The sequence below is a fragment of the Fundulus heteroclitus genome, unplaced genomic scaffold (genome assembly GCF_011125445.2).
Source record: "Fundulus heteroclitus isolate FHET01 unplaced genomic scaffold, MU-UCD_Fhet_4.1 scaffold_55, whole genome shotgun sequence".
NCBI lineage: Eukaryota > Metazoa > Chordata > Actinopteri > Cyprinodontiformes > Fundulidae > Fundulus > Fundulus heteroclitus.
This window is the reverse complement of record NW_023396978.1, coordinates 2,210,298-2,227,577: the sequence shown is the minus strand read 5'-3', so window position 1 is coordinate 2,227,577 and position 17,280 is coordinate 2,210,298. Positions and strand designations below refer to the sequence as shown.

The window sequence follows — 17,280 nt, the reverse complement described above, 5'->3', positions numbered from 1 at the left end:
TAGTGTCAACAGATTCTCCCACCTGGTCTGCTTTCTTGGTCTTTGTGATGCTGTTGTTCTAACAAACCTTACAGAGCTTACCCAGAACTACTTCATTTATACAGAGATTAAATTACACACAGATGGACTCAGTTTACAATCAAGAGACTTCTGCAAGCAAGTTGTTGCTCTGGATTTTATTTAGTGGTGTCAGAGTCAAGAGAACTAAACATTTCACATATTTTAACCTGCATAGAAATCTTAAAAGTCAGGTATAATGTCCCTTCCACTTTACAATTAAAAATAATGTTCAGATGGACCAGCACACAAAATCTTAATAACATGTACTGAAGTTTGTAGTTGACAAATTGTTTGAATTTGAAGTAGTTTGAAAACTTTTGCAACATAAGAATTGTGTCCAATCTTTGACTCTTACCTTGGCAGTGTCAGCAGGTCCAGACTGAAGCCTTTCCAGATTGGGCCACTGCTGCCGGATCTGGTCCAGCATCTCCTGGTAACTCACCATCTTCTTAAAGTTCCACTTGTTTCCTGCAGAGACGAGAACAGACTGTCTGGGGTTTGTATGAGGGATATGAGCTAAAGAAAACAAATCCACGACAGAAACTTCTTTTACACGGTTGTGATGTAAAAAGTGAAGACTCACCATCGAAGGGCATGTATTCAATGAAGCGCACCTCCAGAGGCTTCTTCTCTGTGAACTGCACAAACTCTAAGAGCTCATCCTCGTTCAGGCCTCTCATCACCACACAGTTGATCTGCAGATGGCAGCACACAACAATATGCAGACGTTATATAACCATAAAAATATTAAATACAAAGTCTCAAAGTGGGAGGAAATTTTGTCAGTAAGGTAACAAGACATTGAAAGGTCTGTATTTAACTGTTCAACAAGTTGACAAGAGACGCTTGGGGATTTGGTGTAACTGTAGTTCACAGATCAGCCAGTAGATGTCACTCTAATTCTATTCTGTAGGATGACTAAAGTCTGGGAATTTCTGTTTTCCCATGGATTACAACCTGAAGGTTCCTGGATGCTCTGGTGAAGTGTAAATTCACAAAATGCTTCAGTTCATTTTATTTTACACAAATGGTAATCAGTGCCAATAATTGCTGCACTAGTATTTTTTGCATTAAATTTATCTTCTTCCTACATTAATCTACTCATCTGCTATGGCTTTCAGTGCTAGAGTATGTTTCTCCTGGATTTTCTGGAGCTTTTAGCAGAAGTGCAAGTAACCGCCAAACACAACAAGTGATGTAAAGGGCCCTATTATTATGAATAGTGCATAATTATATTATTCATAAAATTTGAAACACACCTTGACTGGATTGTAGCCCAACTCAACTGCCTTATCAATACTTTCCATGACTTTATGAAAACCTGAGGAAAAAGCAAAAAGATGGGGAAGAAATTAATTTCCATATAATAAGTTAAGAATAAAAAGATCCAAACTAAACACAGAAATCACTAGTCAGTAATACTTTCTAAGACATGCTCCACTTCATCTTTATAACCTCTGAACACAATGTTTGCTTTCTTTGTTCACATCAGCTAAGTGGAATTGTAAAAACTGGTTCTAATCCCTCTGCAGCTCTTTAACAGCCAACTATAAAGATCAGGTTCATTTGTCTCCATGAGCAGGTAACCAATTAATCCAGGCAGCTGTGGTTGCAGCTAATCTTCTCTGCAAGAGGTGGAACAAATAATATACAATCCCCATAATGGTAATTAAATATCACATTTGTTGTTCTACTAATCCAAAATATTAAGATTACTTTAAGTCTGCACCTTCAGCGACTAATCTCATAAATAAAGAGACGGAGCTGTTTCCATGTCCCGTTCTTTTTTTTTCCTTCTCCCCTTCATTTCCTAATCTCAGTCCGTCCATCTGTTGCTGCACTCCTGAAGCCAACCACCCAGAGCTCCGGCCTGCTGTTACCTCCAGGCTGAGAGCTTGGGGCTTACAGCCTCCTTCTGTAACCTGCTGGGCTTTATCAACAACCGCAGCAACATAGAAAACACACTGATTCTGGCTATTAGCAGTTTGTTGCTCAGCATAGCAAATGATCTGTAACAAGCTGCAAAACAAATATTTCATACCGACTCAGAGGCAAAACTGGAATTTAAATTACTTTACCAGGATCTTATTGAAACTTATTGCCTTTCTTTATTTTCTTTTTTTTTTCTTTTTTTTTTTTTAGGGGGGGGGGGGGTAATACACTGGTCCACTATAATTAGATAAAAGTTAACTAAGTTAATTTAAGTATGAATCATGTACAGATGTGGCACCCCTGATAAGGATGTGTAAAAAGCCTTCAAATAAGTTTAGCTTTTAATTTCTCACATTGAAAAAATAACTGTACATTTATTCAGATGGGAAACACATGGCACAATCATAATAATGTAGACTTTTTATTTATTTATACTTTAGTAGATTAGAGTTTCTAGGGACTTCAAATCAGAGCTCTGTGATCTCCATAATAACCACTTGATGCTTTCAAAATGCCAGCTAGTTGTTTGGGAGCGATGTTAACTAGAGGCATCTCTTTTGTTCAGATGAGACTAAGCTTGGGCAATCTGGCAGCAACTACCCCAGGTGGGTCTGACATAAAACAAAGGATGAATATGTGGAAAGGAGCCTCATCCCAACTGTTAATTATGATGAAGGGTATGTGATGCCATGGATCTGATTCTGTCCCAAGGCTTTTAAATAAAAAAAATAAAAAACTGGTAGCACACAGGGAATTGGTCGTCACCGCGTCTCTCAGCAGGATAATGATCCTAAACTTTATCTGCATAGAAATGCTTTATCAGAATAAAATCAGGACCCAGGACTCTAGCAGATGTAGATCAGTGGTTTTCAAAGTTTTATTAATAATAATAATAATAATAATAATAATAATAATAATAATAATAATAATAATAATAATAATAATAATAATAATAATAATAATAATAATAATAGAAAATGGAGACATATGTCACCAACCATCAGTTGAGTACATCAACTGTATCGACAGCCAAAAAATAGCTTTCATCCATTCGTTATGGCTTTTTACCTCTAACAATTGCACCATAATTGCAAATTATAAAAAATAAAAAAAAATCCAGATTAGATGATTTGGGACCAACTTTGAAAGCCACTGATATGGAGAAAGTCTAAAGATGAGTGGCAAAAGATCCTTTTCTCTGTTTGCGCTAAGCTTGTTAAGTACTATAGAAGAAAGGTAACAGCTGTTATTCTGGAAAAAGGATTAAAGCAGTGGTGCCAATAATTAAGCAATATGCTTCTGTGAATAAACAAGAATTTATGTTACCATGGCCTTGCCAGGGGTTCCAATAAGTTTACAGTTTAAAGCTCTTTCCTTACCTTTTCGTCTGACTATAAACTCAAATTTTGCTGGAACCAGTGAGTCGAGGCTAATGTTAATCAGGTCCAGACCGGCTTCTTTCAGCTTTGGCAAAAGTCTGGACAAGTTGATGCCGTTGGTTGTGACTGCAACAGTTTTCAGGCCGTCCAGCTTCTTCAATTCAGCTGCAGAAGAAAGCACCATGGAAGCAAGGAGGAAAAAAATGCAAAAGTTTGAAGAAACATTCTACAAACTGAGGCTTTATTTTCACCCCCTCAAAAAATAACTGTTAGATTTGTGAAGTGCAGGATTACAGACTAAAGAGTTCACAAAATATCCAGTTATAGTTTTCCAAAAAATGCGACATAGATAAATGACCTCAAGATTAAAGTATAAAAAACTAATCAAAAAGGTGAATATCAAATCCCAATTTGCAATATTAATGCATGCACTACTGCAAAGGACAGCCTGGATACAATATTTCATGAGCAGTTATATTTCATTTGCTACAAATCAAATGCTTGCCATTCATAATATTTGTTCTGTCTGACAGACTTTACCTATCCAAACCTGATGTAGGGTATGAATAAATAAGTCTGACTTGTTCATACCACTTTTCAGACACTTACTACTAATCAAGGTCACATCTGAGGCTATATTTGCAGGTTTATACAATGAGATGGCTTTTTGTTTATTTGTTTTTCATTATCAGTTTCTATTCATGTTCAAATTCATATATGGATATGTAAGGTGCCGTTGGTGCTCATACCAATCCATATACATGTGTTGATTGTGATTTTCTTGTCATTTTTGTTTACCGATCACTTTTATTTATTTATTTTAATTGGTGGAATTGTCTGTCTGTCTGAAAGAAATTCATTCATTATCAATATTATGGGGAGCTTAGTGAACAACATGCTGCATGTCCACCAGAGTGATGGGAACAGTGTAGTGATGGCAGAGTGAGAGGTTTTAAAAAAGTAGTTTAATTACAGTCAATATTGTCCTTTTAAGATGTAAACTGTAAAACTCTGCAGGCCTAATAAAAATAAATCCAATAAAATGGCTTCAAGAAACAACAACCCACTACCTTATTACCGTCATAGTCGAAATAAACATGTTGGGAGTTTGTAAAAAAGTGAGAACGGCCTCCTTTTTCTACGCTTAAATTTCGGTTTGACAACAAGACAGCTTGGGAAGACAATTGACCCGCAGCTCTAAAGTAAAAACATCAGAGTTATAAGTTAATTTAAAAGCAGCAAAGAAGAGCAAAGAGTGGCGTAGAAAGATGATAAAAGCGCCAATAGATTAAACACTCTTAAAATCATTATTTACTGATAGCCTTTCTGCATTTTATCATCTGTGATCATCATCTTCAAACCAGCGATCTGGTTGCTGAGACGAAGTTTAAACATAAAAAAAAAATATTGTGTTAACAAATCTTTCAATTGGAAAAAAGCTGAGAGTCGCCTGACATCCCATTGGTCACCTGACTCATGACATTGCAATAAGTGTTTATCTTCACGCTCTTTCGTCCTCTTTATGTCACGTGCTGCTAACGCCATAATGTCTGCTCACAGAGCAGAGGTTGAAATGGTTAATTTACAAACGAGGCTGTAAAATTAAAGCAGTGATGATCGGTCATTAAACTGAGCACACTGCCGTGGTGTGACAAATCCGCATCACTTCCACAAAACTTTCTTCGACCTGAAGGAATGCAGCCAAAATCTGTTTGGTTCTGGTGCGGTCAGCTGGTTTGGCGCATGAATCAGCCGTCTGAGGCGACTGTTACTACATCCATCTGATCATTCAGGAAACTACATAAACAAGCCTGTGTTCAGCAGAAGCTTTCAGAGTTATACGTGTAAAAAAAAAAAACTAACAAGAAAGGGCTTTCCAAAAGGGATCAGTGAACTACTCGAACAGAAATCATTCATCAAGATCACTTAAATAAGTTCAACTGTAGAAAAACACAAATCTAAACACAGCTTCAGGGTATTTTAGATATAAAAAGTATATTTTATTCTGAATTTGATGTTTTTATTCTGCATGCTGATAGACCTTGAGCTTGTTATCTCACTGGGAAAGACATTAGTGATTTGACAAAAATATCGGTTTAGTAAACACTGTTTATTATTAATAAAATAACTGCAGCAAGAAGTTACAGTGTGAAGCCTTCAGTTCATTTAGGCTGCTAGCTTCGGACATCCTAAACCTCTGTCCTTGCATTGCACTTATGTCTCTACACTGCAGAGTCTACAGTATAAAAAGCGTCCAACCAAATGTTTCACTGCATTTCATTGGGGTTTCATGTGGCAGACTAATAAAAAAGTAGGGCTTGAATGTGAGCAGGGTAGGAATTTAGGACATTCCTCATTTAGGGCAGGAAAAGTGACGCGTGCATTTGCGTGCTGCTCTCCTGATTCAATAGTACCAACTTTCACTACAAATACGAGCGCAAAACTTAAATTTCCTGAATTTTAAAATAACTCAGATTGGATGGAGAGCATCTCTGAGCTACAATTTTTGGACTTTGCCTCAGACTGTTGAATTGCTTTAGGTTTGGACTTTCACTGAGTCATCCTGACTCATGAATATTTGTAGCTATGGCTACACGTTTAGGGTCATTGTCAAGTATCAACTCTTCGGCAGCCTCCATCTGGTTTTCTTCTAGCATTAATAATAATAATAATAATAATAATAATAATAATAATAATAATAATAATAATAATAATACTTTTATAAGACACTTTCATACAAAGCACTGAACAATTACAAGGAGATAAAAGACAACAGTACAGATAAAAAAACAGATACAAAACATAAAACTGATAAAAAAAAACAGATAAAACAACAGAAGATAAAATTGACTATATGTAGGACAGAGTAAACAAGTGCGTCTTTAACTTAACTTTAAAAACACCTTTGTCCTTTAATTAGCTCTGTAGATCTTCCCATAAACCCTAAAAACACCATCCGGCTGTTTTACAGTGGGGACGGTGTTTAATGTGCGGTGTTATTGTTTCAGTGAACCGAATTTGGGGGTATTTGCATAACAGGGGGCGAATACAAATGCACACCACACTTTTCAAACACTTAGACCAATTACCTATTTTCCAACTTCACAGTTATGTGGTAAATCATGTTCTTCTTGTACATAAAACCCAAACAAAAAATGTCAAAGTTTGAGATTGTGACAAGGCAAAAAAGAGGGAAAAGCTCAAGATCTATGAATAGGTTTAAAAGCAGCTGTAGCCCCTAAATACACTTAACACAGTTTCTTACCAATGATATCCAGAACATCGGGTCGAATGAGAGGCTCCCCTCCAGTGAGGCGGATTTTATCCACTCCCTCTCGGACAAAGAGCCGAGCCAGGGTCAGCACCTCTGAGGTGGAGAGCAGCTGGGCCCGCGGCGTGAGCTTCACTCCCTCCTCCGGCATGCAATACTGACCTGAGAGATGGACACACCCAACAAGTGCGCTAAATAAAAACACATAATTCAAGATACAAAAAAAAAAAAAAACTGGAGGACTAACAAACATAAGTATTTGGATGATCTTAAACATCATTGTTTTATAACATGGACATCATTCAGACTCAGAATGTTTTAATGGGGAGATGATTCAAAGCTCTAAATTTGTACAAACTACATAATCGAAAGAGTTAAAGTCTTTTAAAGTGAATAGTGTGAGCACAGCTGTACGTTAAATCTGTCAAAACCATAGGTTCTAACAAAAAAATAAAACTTAATTGTTCTGATAATCCCACTCTGTACAGAGCTTCACTCATTCATCCATCTAATAAATTTTTCGTTAATCAGAAAGTACTTTAACTGTAGCACCGTTTAATCGCTATTACTTAAAGCAATAGACCCAGGGACATCATGTTTAAAAAACTAGTTCAAAAGAGCCAAATAGTTAATAGAGCTTTAAATGGAACGGGTTTAAATGCTTATTGAGTGGAAAAGTGTTGTTCAAAATCAATTTAAAACTTAAAAAGAACCCTTGAAACAAACAGGAAGCCATCACAGTTAAATGCAATCTATTCAGAAAAGTTTCAACACCTAATTTTCTCTTTGATAAAAGGTTGTCCTTAAAACATAATTATCTTCTCAGTATTAATGAAGGACAGCCGCATGAAAAAAAAATGCAGAAAATGTATTTCTGAATACCTATCTATCAATTAGCTGTATCACATTTTAAACAAGGTATAATTTGTGCATTAAGCACATGAAAACAACATTACATTTAAAGCACACTTGCATTTTTGCATACGTTTATGCATCAAAAAGGATCATCGATAATAAATAGGGATTGTAAATGACATTATAACAAATTAAATGATCAATTGTTTATTATTTTGGCAGCATATAAAATAATAGTTGCCTTTTTTTTCTTCTTTTTTTTTTTCTTTGCCTGTTGTGGTATTTTCAATCAAGTCTACTATGCAGTGAGGGTCTGATCCCAGCCCACGCCTGGTTTACTCACAGCGAAGGTTGCATTTCTCAGTCAGGGAGATGCGCAGGTAGTTATGTCTGCGGCCAAAGCTGTCGGTCAAGAAAGCAGAAAACGGTAGGACGTTCTTATCTGTTAACCTCTCCTGGAAAAACAGAAAAATAGACCAACAGAAGCACATTTTTCTTTGAGACACTGTCAGCAGACCTGTTATCTAAAGTGGCTGTTTTTAAAATCCTTATCCTTCCAAAATGCTGCAATAAACATCTTTCCAAAACGATCCGTGACCTTTGACTGTCTGCAGAGGGAAGCCGATATCCCAAAAGGTTTTAGGTCAAAGGTCAGCATGGGTCTAAGCATCAGACGAGACACACATATCACTTGACTCAACATTCAGCAATGGCATGGCAGCACAAAAGCAGCGTTATTAAATGCAACGCCTACAGATAACCTTTTAATTTAACCAAAATAATTCACTATTACACTTTAGCAAAAGTGTTTTGCCAACATTAGCACCTGAAAGGAACAGTAATTAGCTCTCAGATGAGCATTTTCATATTACGCTTGACTTTGTTTAAGGCAATGCATTAAATCCAGTCATTGTTTATTTCATAAGACAAATCCTGAGTAGTAAAATATTTTTACTACGCGCATTTGCACATTTGTTTACCTGCATCCCTATCTGGCATTACCAATGCTGCCGAACTTTTAGTTTCCTTTTAATTATTTACAACTCAACGTAAATGCATTTTTGCACAAATGCCTTTTTGCATCATTATTTTGCACATATAAATGGTTTGAACATTCTCCTGCACACTGTGATTGCACACTGTTTTTTCTCCTGCACTGTTTACATGTTTACATTTTGATCACTGCTGCACTTTATACTGTAATGTTGCCTTATTCCACCTGGAATTTCACTATACCCCTATAAACTGCATACATTTCGTTCTGTGTGCACTCTGTACATACAAAATGACAAATAAAGTTGTCTAAGTCTAAAAGTACAAAAACCATTGAGTTTCATTTTTGCAAATATGATCATTTAGCATGAAGACCTTTGGTTATTTGCAGTGGTATCAAATCACATGCCAGAAAACCCGTAATCCAAGAGGTCTTACATTTCTGCTCAGTATGTTGCAGGTTAATATTCAACCCATGCAAGGTGGTCTGATTCAGGCCTCAGAAGTGAACTGAGATTGCAGCAACTGTCACAACTTTGTCACCAAATCTGTTTAGCCCGAGCTGAAACCCCCCAGGATCCGAACCCGGAACCCGAGGAGCTTCGGGTCCAGCTTTACCCCGCAGCCTGTCTTCCAGCACCATCCTTACCATTCCGGGTCTGCTCTGGAAGTTTGCTGCAGTCAAAGTGGAATCTCGGAGTTCAGTCTCGTTTTCCTGGTGCGTAGCGCTGGAAAACGTCCTCTGGACGCTCCTGTTGCGGCACCGAGCGAAGACTTTTCTGGCATTTTTCAAGCTGCAGCATATCATGGTTGCAGCAGCCATGATATGGTGGGTTGTTTTTTTTTGACAGGTCAGAGACCCGCTGGGAGTGAGCTGTTCTCGGCTAGAAACATGTCAGTTACCCTAAACACCGGGGGCTGGCAGGGGCGGAGACTCATCAGCCAATCATATCAACATACGCAATTCCCAGTGCATACTGGGTAATGTAGTTCAGATGGCACCTCAAGATTTATTTAGAATTAGACGTTTCACAGATCCTGAGTGGTATCTGCATGTAGCTAAAAAAGGATAATAATTTGAATTTGCTTAAAAAATAGCTGGTATCAAATGAATAACTTTTGGTAATGAACTCAGAAAAAAACTATTTAAAGCGAAAATAAGGGAATAGTGAAAAGTGGCATTCGGATCCACTAATTAAAATGAATTGTACAGAGCCTGTCAAGTGTCAGCGTGGTAAAAAAAAATACTACTAATAAAAAAAAATTATAATAAAAATAAAGCAGGTGGAAATCCGTGCTCATGCTTTGCTAAACCGTGTGCTTGGTTTTGCAATCTATGTGTTACTGAGTGATATCTGTTGAGAGTGTGGACGAATATGTCCCACACCTGCATTGTAAATAGCGTGGAAATGTTGTCAAATATAAAGATAAAGCGCTGATCTGTTTTAAGCAGCACACCTCACAGATTGTAATATGACTTTTTTTATTTTATATAAAGATGAGACGTTTAAAATGACACAGGTGTGGGCCATGCGTCTGAGCTCTCGACAGATGTGATTAAATAATCTGTGTGAATGGATTACAAAACCGGGGCGCACAGTTTATCAAACCGTGCGCATCGATTGAACCCGCTGACAGTTGCCGGGCTCTGTAGCATTGCAACTGAATTGTGTTTGTTGGACATGAAGATTTTTGTTTTGCTCTTTTTGTTTTGCTCTTCGTGTAAAATGTCTACAGATGGTAGGTGAATGAAATTGTTGCTTAAAAACCCTCCCCAGCCCTATTGCTTATAAAGGGACTGCATTGTGACTTGTTGCTTTTATTGAACCCTGCTGACAGCAAAGATTTCATTTTTTACACAATACTGAGGAATAAAAAGTGAAATAAAAAAACAATAGGTCTGTTCTGACACAAAAAGTAAGTATCTTCCTCTTTTACTTTCAATAAGAAACTATTTAGGACAACCTAATCAGACCTTATGGATCCAGGTATCACATGAAACTCAATTGTCTTATTCCTTTCTTTCCAGTGCCATGTTGATTTTAGGCTTTCAGTGACTTACTTGACAAGTTATTATTTTGGACTTGGCCTGTAGCCATGAAACGTTTTTCGTAGAGTTTTGGCAGGATATGTGACCACCAACCTAGCATATAATTTTTTAATAAGCTTGTGGTCGGTACTTTAGAATGGCCTTTACACAGTTTTATGCAGGTTTCCACCTTCTAAATCGAGTGTTAGTATGCTTGGAATCATTGCCTGAATGCCAAATTATGTCCTAGTTTTAACCATCTGGTTTTTCAGCTAAAATAAAGTTCAATAATTTGGAGGCAGACCTCCCCGTTCATTACTCCTTCCACTTTGCGCAATGCACCACTTTCAATGTGAGCAAAACACACTCACAAGAGCACCAGTTCATGAAACGTCATCTTAAGGTACTTTCCAATGTAAAATTCAATCAGATTATACAGACTGGGTCAGATTATACAGATTGATCAAAAGAAATTCCTATCTAAGGGAACCCAGATGATTGCATCAAGTCTTTGACAAGCAGCATTCACTCCCCCTGAAGAAGCGTAAAGCCAGAGGGAGAGTCGTCTGTATTGTCCATGGCTTTGCAGCAATCCCTCATACTGAGCAAGCATGAAGCGACAGTGGAAAGAAAAACTCCTCTTTAATGGGAAGGAAAAACCTCCAGCAGAGACAGGCTCAGTATGAACTGTCATCTGCCTTGACTGACTGGGGGTTAGAGAAGACAGAGCAGAGACACAACAAGAGACAAAAAAGCACAGAAACATACATTGATCCATATATATATATATATATATATATATATATATATATATATATATATATATATATATATATATATATATATATATATATATATATTATACACACACTAAAGAGCAGAAAAAATTCTGTGGAGAAACAATTTGTGTTTTAGCCACTAGAGGGAAGTATAATCTAAAAAAAAATCTCTTCTCTGGGGGCTCAGCATTGGCTATTTTGCTGTAATAATAATAATAATAATAATACTAATAATAATAATGAGAAGAAGAAAAAGAAGAAGAAGAAAAAAGCGTAAGTTAAATTCATTAAAATAAATAATTTTATTAAACTACATTAAGCATTAAATACTTTTGCTAAGGGTAATCTTTTACGCGCGCAAACTAACAAGGACACCCTTGTAAAAAATATCTTAAATAGCAGTGTGTATTTCCTTTTCAAATAAAGGTAAAATAAATACTTGTCAAAGCCAGTAGAAACAAGAATGAAGGTACATTTTCAAGCTACAAAATAACAAGAACAAAATCACATTGGCAAACATGACCGCAGAAATGTTCTTCATCTGAGTTTTTGCTCTTTAAAAAAACTGATTCTCATCATAATAAATAATGACCACTTCCCCAACCTATAATCAGAAAAACAACTTACAACTCTTTGTGGTTTCTGATGAGGTGCATTGTAATGTAATCAAGACTCCTTAAGCGAACACCGTTCGCTTGTAGCGTACATCTGTCTGAATGTCTTGTACGACCAGCCCTGCAAGCACATTGGTTACATTTCTCTAGAAGCTTTTTGTCGTTATTGTTCATCAGAGTTATTTACGTGAATGAGCCACAGCTAGTACAAAAAATGTAGTGTTTTTCCAGCCATCTGCTTCGCTCACAAGGTCCAAAATCTGCAATAAGTCTAAAACATGCTGTGGTTTGAGGGGAAAAAAAACTCAGACAAAAATATAAAAATATGTTAATTAATAATTAACAATAACCAGTTTTAGCAATCTGTTGTTATGATTGTTATTTAGCTCCATGGTTTGCAGTAAGCCAAAGAAAACAAAAATGGTCTTGGACTGTTAATGCACCTTGCCTAAAGACATTTTCCAACATCATCTTTATAATGAATTCATGAAAAGTGCTGAACACAAAGAAAAAAAACTCTCGCTGAAGCAGACTTTATGATCCCTATTTAAAACTTGTGCCCTTCTGCTTTATTAATACCGCAAATAATATAAAAAAAATGTGACTAAACTGTAATTTAATATTCGGAAATAAAGAGGAAGGAATATGCTTAGCATTTTCTTTTTTGGAACAAAGAGGAATAAAATTGCTTGATTCTTCTTTTATGCTAAAGTTCAAAAAAGTATTCCTCTTCAGTTCATTGTCTTGTTATCTTGATGACAACAGACTGGCAACATTACACTGAACTGACTTGAAAGACGTCAAAGGTGAGGTTTACGCAGAACTTTCATTCATTCACATTCACAGTTGCCCTGTTCATGTTTTTCTTCTCTCCCTTGTGCAAGTTTTTAATTTTTAACACACTCTCACACCTAAGCATAACATAGAGCCAGCAGTTGACTCAACAGCCATATTTTTTTTGACTGTGAGGGCAAGTAGGAATACCCTGAGAAAACCCACCCATGCACAGAGAGAACATGCAAGCTTTCTGGCTGAAAGAGCTCTTGGCAGGGACTCGAACCCAGGACCTTCATGCTGCAAGGCAACAGTTCTACCAACTGTGCAGACCCTTTGATATTCAATTATCCCAATTTGATTTGTCTTCACCTGTGACCGTAAAGACATTATCTTTAAAGTTACTGTCCACCGTGGCTACACGCTCTTTAGGGAGGAGTGAATGCTTCAAGTCGATTGCTCAATGCAACCTGCAGGGTTTCCTTAGATAGAATAAAATTTAATCAGTCTCTCTGGATGATTTGATTAAATTGACTTTGTAAAGTGCCTTGAGATGACTTGTGTTGTGAATTGCCATTGTATAAATGAAATTAAATTGAACTGAAGTGAAGCTCGGTGAGATTACGGCAAATAAGATTGACTAAATACACATTTCCTTATCATAAATGTTAAGTCCTCTTGCTTGATAATCAGCTTTTTGTGGCTTTCCGTCACTCCACTTGTAATATATCCAACTCAGTCTGTTGCTTCAGAAGCTCTAATCAACGATAGACAAGAACAATTTGAAGCCAATAATTAACATTTACCTTTTTAATGTTTTAGTCATGTTGTCTTTCTTTACCTTTACATTCAGATTGACTCTTAATCTTGCGTTTCTATCCGTTAGAGCTGCCAGCTGAACAGCAATGAGACAGTCACAGTTGCTAACGCAGAATGTCAGCGTTCGTGTTTAAGATGCAGGTTTAACACAGTGCATGAATTAATGCGGCGGAGGTTGGACACAAAGCCTTGTGTCAACTGCACCAGTGCATTTATTAGAGGCAGCGCCGACCTAAATAATACAGTTAATTATGATTCTTTATCGTACATTCAGTTTTTTTAATACAAGATGTCCCTCTTTCACATCTGCAGGAGTGTTATGATTCGAACGCACCCACATCCGGCCCGAATGTGAAGCACACAGATCTTTTGAGTCCAGGGGAACGGGTGTCAATCAAGGCCGCGGTGAAAGAGCTCCGCGTCTCCCCCTTTTCATGCCGCTCTTAAGCTCTTATGTCCGTTTTATTTCACCGTCATCCTCCTGCCAACCTGTCACCGTATCCCCGCGGAGCTGTGCAAACAGAGCAAAAGTGGTGGATTTCTGCACGCCCGCCTGCTAGTACCACTCTCTGAGGCCGTACCGGCGGTGGTAATTATCCTGTCATGACACAGCAATTAAGCAGAGGTATTTAAAACCAGCCCAGCTCGTAGAAGTGATTCTTTAAATCACAGGCTTGCTTCCCACTCCCCTCCTGCAGCACACACTCTCTCCTGTTCTGCGTGGGAGTCATTTACTATTGCAAAAGAGAGGAACATAAATTTGCATATGGCCAGCACCATGTGGTGTCACACTCTCGCAGCTAATTTCCAAGGTTGTTATGATCAGGGCCGTGTAACTGAAGGATTTAAAAGCATTAATGTTTAAAAGCATTAATGTTCTGCATTCAGTTGGATAAAGACAGAAAACAACACAAGTGTGTAATCTGTCTTTAAACACGTGCCAAATGTGAACAATACGAATGCCAGATTTTTGTGATATAAAAAAAATAGCTCGACATATGTCTGGCACAAATCTAAAACATTCCTCACCACAGCATGTGGCAGCATTATACTGTGGGGATGTTATTATTTATTTATTTATTTATTTATTTATTTATTTATTTATTTATTTATTTATTTATTTATTTATTTATTTGTTTATTTATTATTTTACAGCTGGGACTGGGTAACTGGTCTGAGCCAGGGGGAAAATGGATGGTCCTAAATAGATGTTCTGGAGCAAATCCAGTCTTTGTCTCCCTGCGATTTGAGTCCGGGACAAAGGTTCATCTTCCAGCAAGACAATGAGCCGAAGGATACTGCTAAAGAAACTCTCAAGTGGCTTAAGAGGAAACAGGTAAATGTGTTGGAATGGCCTAGTCAAAGCCCAGACCTCCGTTGAGAATCTGTAGTTATATTTGAAGATCGCTGTTCACATGAGAAAATCCGTCAATATGAAGGAGCTTGAGCAGTTTTGCCTTGAGGAGTGTGTCAAAATCCCAGAGGCCAGATCTGGCCAGCTCATAGAGACTGAAGCAAAACCACGTGCAGCTGTAATTGCTGCTAACGGTGGCTACACAAAGTATTGGATTTAGGGTGAGAGAGCAGTCATGCACACTGAGGTTTTCTCTTATTTTGTCCTCAACTGAACACTTGGGACGAGAACATTTGCAAGCCAACGTGCTCATAGGCTCCCACCAAAGAAGACTGAATGCTGAAATTGAATCAGAAGCTGTTTCACCAAACAGGGTTTCTACACAGATTGGAAAAATATAGAACTCGACTTCAGTGTTTTCAGGTCTGTATAGGAATGGAAACAATGAAAAAGATGTGGAGCCATATTTATATTACCAGACTTTATTGTTACTCCATTATATAAATGGTATGTCCTTCCTTCCTTCCTTCCTTCCTTCCTTCCTTCCTTCCTTCCTTCCTTCCTTCCTTCCTTCCTTCCTTCCTTCCTTCCTTCCTTCCTTCCTTCCTTCCTTCCTTCCTTCCTTCCTTCCTTCCTTCCTTCCTTCCTTCCTTCCTTCCTTCCTTCCTTCCTTCCTTCCTTCCTTATTTCCTCCCTTCCATCCATCCATCCATCCATCCACCCAGCAACTGTTGGGAAACAAGACTCAATGTAATTTTCTGAGCTCAGACAGTTTTCGTGATTTGCTCTGTTCCCATAGATAAATCTGCCAATATGTAAAAGAAACCAAAAAAACTTGAAGTATGCCTACTTAGTTTTTGTTTTCTGTTTTTTTTTTTCTTATTTGAACAATCTTAAAGCTCTTTCTGTTTTAAACATTTAGATACAACTTTTTTGTTTGAACTTTATGAATATAAATTTAAAAACCAGTGGCCAAAACTGGCAAATGCCAATGTTTTGAACTTGTATGTTTTCACTCAAAGTACCAAACAACAAATTTAGGTTAAAAGAAATCAGAGTTTTACGCACTACAACGCTAGGCTTGTTAAGCTCGAAGGATATTTTTAAAATTTTACTACAGTTGAGATGTTTGCTAGTAACAATGAGCTCTTTCAGCACAGTAGTGTTTATTTTGGAGGTATATATTATATTCTAAAGGTGTGCAGCTAAAGAAAAAATTTGAACAATCAGGATTTTCATGATTACAATTAGGGCTGGACGATATGATATCCGTCAGTGCCAGCTCTCCTCTGTTAATCCAGCCTGAGTTTTTACTGGTCTCGGTTCTGTTCCTGCCTTCCTGGATTTTCTGTAAATAAACCCTTTTTAAGCATTCGCTCCGTGTCCGGCTGAATATCTGGTTCTGTTTAAACAAATCATTACACCTACATAGGCTAAAATGCAAAAGAGAAGAAAACTTTTCCATTGAACTTTTTATTTACCCTTTTTTTTCTATCATCGATATTTGTCTATCGATCGCAATATATTGTTGTTGAATTATTGTCCAGCAATAATTACAATTAAGAAACGAAGCAAATACAGTGTTTTACAGGTCATTAAAAAAATAACTCTGTGCATATACACTCTAGTCCATTCATTTCTCCTAAGGGAATAAGTGTTCAGGAGAAACTAGGACTGCTGCATCATTAATGTTTATTTAAGAGTCTCCTCCTGCGGTTTGATCATAATGTATTGCTGGATTTTAACTTTTAAGACTTTCTGCTAAGTTTTCATGACTTTGCAGAAAGTTTAACTCTCCTCCCCAATAACTAGAACTATATTGCTTAGATATATAAAATTTACCCAAAAAGTTCTGGATCAGTGATCAGCAAATATCCAAAACACCCCGTCCAAATGTTAAATTATTAATCCAATCATCTTCAGTCTGATGCAAGGTTAAAGAGGACAGTGTGATTGATCTGGACTGCTCAAATGCTCCCGTTTGTGTCTCCATGGAACGATTTTAAAGCGAGTTGAGCTGCTGGACTGACAAGTCAAATAAATCAATCAGTAGGTTAAAGGCTAGGGTTTAGTATTATGAAACCTTTTTGTCAAGTGAGTTAGGAATAAATGGAAGATGTAAAACTAAACTGAAGGTGGGAAAAATAATCTGTAGAAACAATTACATCCTTTTAGAGCCAGAAGCTACAAGTGAAGCCAAAATAAAATCTGTATTTCTTTTGAATACTATGCTTGAGATATTTTTGTTTATGAATTAAAGCAACAAAAACAATTTTCTTAAATAATGAGTTTGCAGCCTTCTATTGAGAATTTATACTGATTTCTATCGGTATCTCGGTAAAAAAAAAAAAAAAAACACCTCAGCAGAAGCTTAAATAAATGACAGGCCACATAGTTCCCAGAATCTTATCACAGATGGGT

General features: G+C 37.1%; 1 protein-coding gene across 1 annotated transcript; it reads right to left on the bottom strand.

Moving 5' to 3' along the window:
* Positions 1 to 298: 298 nt before the first annotated feature.
* LOC118561064 (molybdenum cofactor biosynthesis protein 1-like) lies at positions 299 to 9,402 on the bottom strand. The gene is made up of 7 exons (XM_036132835.1): positions 9,140 to 9,402; positions 7,841 to 7,952; positions 6,637 to 6,804; positions 3,372 to 3,536; positions 1,320 to 1,381; positions 644 to 755; positions 299 to 528 (listed from the first exon to the last, which is right to left on the bottom strand). The coding sequence occupies exons 1-7, from the start codon at positions 9,311 to 9,313 to the stop codon at positions 314 to 316; spliced, it is 1,008 nt and encodes a 335-aa protein (XP_035988728.1). The 5' UTR covers positions 9,314 to 9,402; the 3' UTR covers positions 299 to 313.
* Between the last annotated feature and the right edge of the window lie 7,878 nt (positions 9,403 to 17,280).